Source organism: Dermacentor silvarum, chromosome 3 (assembly GCF_013339745.2).
Source record: "Dermacentor silvarum isolate Dsil-2018 chromosome 3, BIME_Dsil_1.4, whole genome shotgun sequence".
Taxonomy (NCBI): domain Eukaryota; kingdom Metazoa; phylum Arthropoda; class Arachnida; order Ixodida; family Ixodidae; genus Dermacentor; species Dermacentor silvarum.
Genome location: NC_051156.1, coordinates 99,922,788 through 99,928,787, shown reverse-complemented (window position 1 = coordinate 99,928,787; position 6,000 = coordinate 99,922,788). Strand labels below are relative to the sequence as shown.

At 49.2% G+C, this 6,000-nt stretch overlaps 1 protein-coding gene across 1 annotated transcript in view; it reads left to right on the top strand.

Moving 5' to 3' along the window:
- Positions 1-683: 683 nt before the first annotated feature.
- LOC119445612 (lissencephaly-1 homolog) overlaps positions 684-6,000 on the top strand; it is a 51,451-nt gene continuing 46,134 nt past the window's right edge. The window contains exons 1-2 of the mRNA XM_037709874.2: positions 684-822; positions 1,813-1,966. Of these exons, the coding sequence (XP_037565802.1) occupies positions 1,929-1,966 (38 nt within the window). The 5' untranslated portion in view covers positions 684-822; positions 1,813-1,928. The remainder of the gene's footprint in view (positions 823-1,812; positions 1,967-6,000) is intronic.

Genomic DNA, 6,000 nt, shown 5'->3' with positions numbered 1-6,000 from the left:
AGATCCAGCGACGCGACCGCAACGCAATGCCGGAGACATTATCGCCTGTTGCGGCGCCTGAAGGATTTCAATTAGTATAGTGGCACACAGAAACAGTAAAAAAATTAGTCTTAATTATTTTAAGCGCGCTTTACGTACAGTTACAATTATTTATACGTTCGAATTTCCCGCTTTTTCCGCCTCCTAACGTGTACTGCCGTGCAGCGGTGCAGACGTGAAACTCCACCATTGTGAGACGCGTTGCGCAGCCGCGGTCGCCGTGTCGCCGGATCACCTGTTATTCATACACCGTGGTCACAACCATCCATTAAAATAATTTTATACAGTCGCAAAAGAACGCATGGATGTCTTGAGTGAAAGTGAGTGAAGCAGCGCGGAGGGCGACGTGCGCTTGAAACAGCCGCTGTGGACTTGCGCAACACGTACAGCAGCTGTGACAAGTTTTGAAAATAGAAGCACCGACGTTGCTGTTGTATTCGCCGTCCCCCAGACGCATATTGTGCACGGAGAAAAAGAAGTGAAATTGCTATTACCATTAAGTTTAGTTCAAACGCCAAACCGCGCGCATGCATCCTGTGCTCCCGAGACGCTTGCTCGATCGGCTTTTCGATTGATTTTTGAGTCTCGCTCCGCATCTCGACAGACGGGAACAGGCGAGAGTTCGCGCGCTTGTTTTTGCTGCTGGCGCCGCTGGCTGGCGCCGCTGGCGCTGCTGCTGGTTGCGGAGCATGGGATTATGGGAAGTGTGGTGGTGACAAACGAGTGTGTCCGTCTTTGAAACTCGGTGTTTTTGGGAATGAATGAATTACTAGGCACAGCCAGGTGAGTGAAATCCGGAGACGTTTGACCGCTGTTTGCGCTTTCGCGAGCCTCGTCGCTAGAACACAGCGCGCCCGCGAGACCGATGTATCCGTGACCGACCGGGCCCGTCCGCTTGATAGGACTGCCTGCCGTCTCTGCCCCTAGGCCTAAAGACATCAGCGAGCACCCGAGCAACGGGCTCACCGCTGACGAGCATCTCGGGGCCGTCTCGCGTCAGTTTGTGCGCGAAACCGCGGTGTTGCCGCCCGAGACGGGTCGCTCAAGTTTAGGCGGTGTCTGCTGGCCACGCCGCGCCTGTCAGAGAGTCGGATGTTTCGTTGTCGACGGGGAGTGCACGGATGCTCGCGAGAAAGGAGAGTTGCCGTGCAGCCAGCCTACGCAAACAGGAATTGTTTTCTTGCTGATTCTGGCCCGCGTGCGAACAATCGGTTTTTCTCGGCCAGTGAACGTCTCGGCTGTGCTCGTTTTCTCAACGCCGCCGCCGCTGACAGCGTACTACAGTGCGCGCGTGGTTCGCGACCGCGCAAAAAGTTACGGAAGCAGCAGCGAGTAGTTGCGAGTGGGGGGGAAAAAGAAATTGAGGAGATATACTGCTACGGGGACGGAGTAGCGGCAACCTTCTCGGGCGGTGTTGGTTCGCTCTTGACGTCACCGGGATTCGTTAGAGCAGCTGTTGGCGATGGCGAGCCAGAAACGAGCAATAACACTTGCGTAACTGAACGGCCGGTCGTCCCCGAGTGTGGGTCATTTTGTCGGGAAAATACTCGCGGCGCTGTCGCGTTCTTGAGGTGGAAGGTGCCGGCCCGTTGCCGTATAGTAAAGTACGGCGTGCCTCTACGCCTAATTGGCGACGGGCTCGGGGAGAGGCCGTGTGTGTGTGTGTGCGCGCGCTCGCGCTGTAGGCGTGCATCGAGTTGGAAGTTTCGCTTGGATCGGTTCGGCGGCCGCCGGCTGACCGTGTGTCGTCCTCCCCTCCTTCTGGTGTCCAAGGTGGAGGCAACAGCCTTGAGCCGGACCGCCGACTCATCGACCCCCGTCAAGTTGAAGAACGGAGAGCAAAACCGAATCGCCCCGGATTATACGCCGCATACACAAGCTCCCGGACTATGAAAATGGTGTTGTCTCAAAGGCAGAGGGAAGAGCTGTGAGTATACCTCTTGTGTTCGCTTTTAAGAGTCCGTTCCGTGTTGTGCTCTGTGCTGTCTGCGATGTCAGTCATGTTGTTTGTGTTTGCTGCCCATCTGGCTGGCCTCCACCTAGAGCCCCTGTGGCGATCCGCTCGAGCGAAGAGACTTTAGCGCTCCCACAGGAGCGCGATGACTCTTGTGTGTGCCGCGGTCTCGCATGACTTGACGGCTCTCCGAGTGTGTGTGTGTGTGTGGATCACGCGGCTTTATTTTTCTTATTTTCCATTCCCCGCTGGGGGCAGGCGACCTTTCCAATACCGATGCATGCTTTCGCCGCGTTTTCTTTCTCTCTTTTGGTTTACAACTCGATGTCTGCCGCATCGTATTGCCACAAGTGTTCTTGCACGTTCATGGATGCATGCCTCTCTTTGTAATCCAAAAGGACAAACCCGCCGGAGAGAGAGAGAGAAAAAAAAAGTGCTATACCTTCGCTGTGAACCGGTTACCGAAGGGGGAAGGAAGGATTAACGGGCGGAATGGATTGTGTTTTTTTCGGCGGTGTGGTGGGGACACACTGCGGGACCGAATACTCCCTCCCCCATCGAGGCTGGACGGAGGCGCCTCGTTAAAAAATTGTGGTCGCTCAGGCGTGAACGACGCTTGTAAGGCATGCGGTAAACCTGCCCATGTGTATGTGTGTGAGAGAGAGAAAATACTTGTGGTTCCTACCGGGTGCACAGTCAAATGGCGACTGCTGTGTGGTTCGCGAGGAATAGCCCCCCCCCCCACCTCCTCCTCCTGCCAAGGTTATTGTTCCGTGCTTTCCGAGCGAGGGTCGATCCTCCTAGCGCGCATTATTGCTTCAGGAAAACGCGGAGAAAGCCTTGCTCAGACTGCGCAAGGCCGTTTTGCCTGGGCGAAGCCTTCTGCTGTTGCACATCCGTGTTAAGATAACAAAAAAGTCAAATCTCTGCAGTTGCATGTGGCCTGCCCCTTCATGTTGTTCAGTGCTGGTCCATGGCATCAAGTGAAAGGAGTACGCACACATATTTTCGAATTTGTTTGAAACTCTGCCAGACGCTTCCTGCACTTAAAAGGATGACAGCTGAACATTGGGGAGCATTTATGAGAAATTTAAATTTGATACGAAAGTTTGTTTCTAGTGAGGACTGAGGTGTCGCCCACATTATCGTGATATCAAAGTCTGCTGATGTTGTGTTGCAGTAAGGCCAGGTATGGTGACATTGCTTATGAAAATACAAATGCTGCACGTGTTTCTTCCGACTGCGCTCACACGTGGCAGCTGCAGTGATAGCGAGTGTAGCAGTGTGTCATCATGACATGAATCCACCTCCTGAGTAGCAAAACTGGTCCATAAGACAAGTACTACAGTAAATTATTTAGGGTGCTGTGACACTCGCAAATATTTTTGCTAGGATTTAGATGGTTTGTATGCACCTGCCAACTCCCAAATTTATTGTAAAGTTTTCGAATTTGGGCTATTTCTATGATTTTATGAAGGTTGCGTCAAGTTCTACAAAAATCTACAACTATTGCCAGGCTCCCAACCTACTATGGGGGATTGCCCAAGAAATGGTTGGATTTTCTTGAGGAAGAAAAAGATCGAGGAGATGTATAAAAAAATGCTAGAATGAAAAATGTTTGGCATACCTGATTATCAAGCAGGCAGGTGACTGTCACCACCCCCTTTCAAAGGGGTGGCAATAGATCATAATAATCATCATTAGCATTGTATTGTGCCACGGGTCAAGGGATGTGACATGAGCGCCGCATAGTCTCGATACCTGTGTTTACTCTTCGGTACACATTATAGTGCCTCCTCGCAAGGTGCAAACTGCTGCTGATTTATTGGCATCCCCTTTGAAATGGTGCTGTGACCAATAGTCACCTAGCCTGCTTGAGTTGCTGAGGCACGCTATACACGCTTTTCATTCTAGCGTTTTTGTATACATCTTTTTAATCATTTTTCTCATCCTCAAAACTTCTTTCTACCTTGTACCGCCACCTATGCCTGTAACACATCTGGTCGTATCAATTTCATGGGATGTGAAATGTGCCCTGCGTGGCATCGATACCTGCAAACTTTGCGTTGTATTCCACCAGGTGTCGGGACATGTAGCAGTTCCATCGTATCGTGTTAGGTGCCAAGGGATGCGACATGCGCGCCCCGTAGTCTCGATACCGGTGTCTACTCTTCGGTACACGTTTTGCCGCTTCCTCGCAAAGTACGAACCGTTGCTACAGAAGCGAATTGTGTAGAGCTACGCGCGCGGCTGCACCAGGCAACTGCAGGCTCAGTAGACAGCTCTGCAGAGAGCAGCACAAGCTGTAGCTCGCCGTCGATGCCGGGTGGACAGTTCAGATCGTTCTCCCGAAGACGACGCCGAGACTTCGCCGCGAAGACCTTCTAATGCGTACTGCCGAGAATGGAGCCGCTTTTCCAGCTTACGCTGTGACTGTGCTGTGTGTGCCGTGCAGGCCTGTGACTTTTTGTTCTAATTATTATGCATGAACTAGCCCAACAGCAAACTCTCTTAACGCTACCAACATTCGTATTCCCATAGCTTGTGAAATGTTGCGTACTGGAAAGGATTGACTTTCTTGATGAATTTGAGCGGAACTTGGCACAGGTTCACTACTGTGAGTAATCGCACATGTGTAATGCGCTATTTAAAGATTATATTTGTGGTCTTGCTAATTACTGTTAGGTCATAGTATTCAGTCGTGGGTAGTGCTTTGGATTTAGCCTAGAATGATTGTTTTACAGCATAGTTGAAATGGGAACAAGAAGAGAAAGAAGCATCACTGCAGTCTTGTTCTTTGTCCGTGTTTTGTCTGCACTCAAATTGACCAGTCATGGATCATTAGCAAGCCCGCCTTGTCATCCTATATATAGAAGGCTTCACGCGTAGTGCACGCTATAGCATATGCAAGAACAGTGAGTGGCGAACAACATTTTAATGCAGTGAGGTCCTACCACATCGATGCCTGAGCTGAACGCCTCTGTACAATTGTTCTTTTGGAAAGCAGTTGCTCATGTGTAATGACATATACATGAAGACTGCATTCATATCTTTACTACTTGAATGTACAAGAAAAGTTGAGATTTGACTGTTCCTAAAGAACTGTTACATATCAAGAGAGCACTCTACTCCACCTTAAGTGCTTCTTGGGGCCACAATGTGTGCTCATGCTTTAGTGTGTGAACCTGGCAGGTAGCAACTAGTTCATGTGTTTTTTATGGTGTGCTTGCATGCATGGCAACAATTTTATATAGGAGGTTTGTGCTGTAGTTAATGGTGTTATGAAAGATGCACATGCTCATATTACGTCTATGTCTGTATTCATGAAGCAGTTCTTATGCTAGATCAGTTCATAAGAAAGAGCACCAGACAATAGTTACAGTTAAAATATTAGCAAGGGTGGCTGGCCAATGACGAACATTTCTCGCATTTGAAAAAGCTGTCAATTCAGCTAGGCACGTTGAGGAGTGCATTTTGCATCAAAGTGGGAGCGTGAATTCAGTCTGTCACAGCAGTTGTTCTTTGTGGCTTTTTATAAACTGTTTGATAGCTATTGTTGGAAACCTTACTAGAAAACTTCACCACAGATAAGTAAAGGTGAAAGGATCATGAATTGCTTTGTTGCCATTTTGTTTTATCTTGTGGGAGGAGGGGTTTGTGAGCAGGATGGTGGCTGTGGAAACATTTCTATTGAACGATAAATGTTGTACAGAACTGGAGTAACCGTGCGTTGGACGGCATAAATGGAATGAACGGACGAGTGCTGAAACATTCAGCACAGCGAAATTGTTGCTTTGTCTGTTTTCGTGGTGTTATCCAGTGGTGTTATCCATTTATCTTTAACATGTACCGATCAACCCAAATCAGTAGTCCTTTGTTGTTCAAATATTTCATGCATTATTCTGGGTCGAATTGTAGAACTATGAGGTCAGACATGAGCTTTCAGGGGCATTGACTGCCTTTGTAGCTTTGAAAGACTTTAGCGATGCCAAATTACGGTTGGGTGA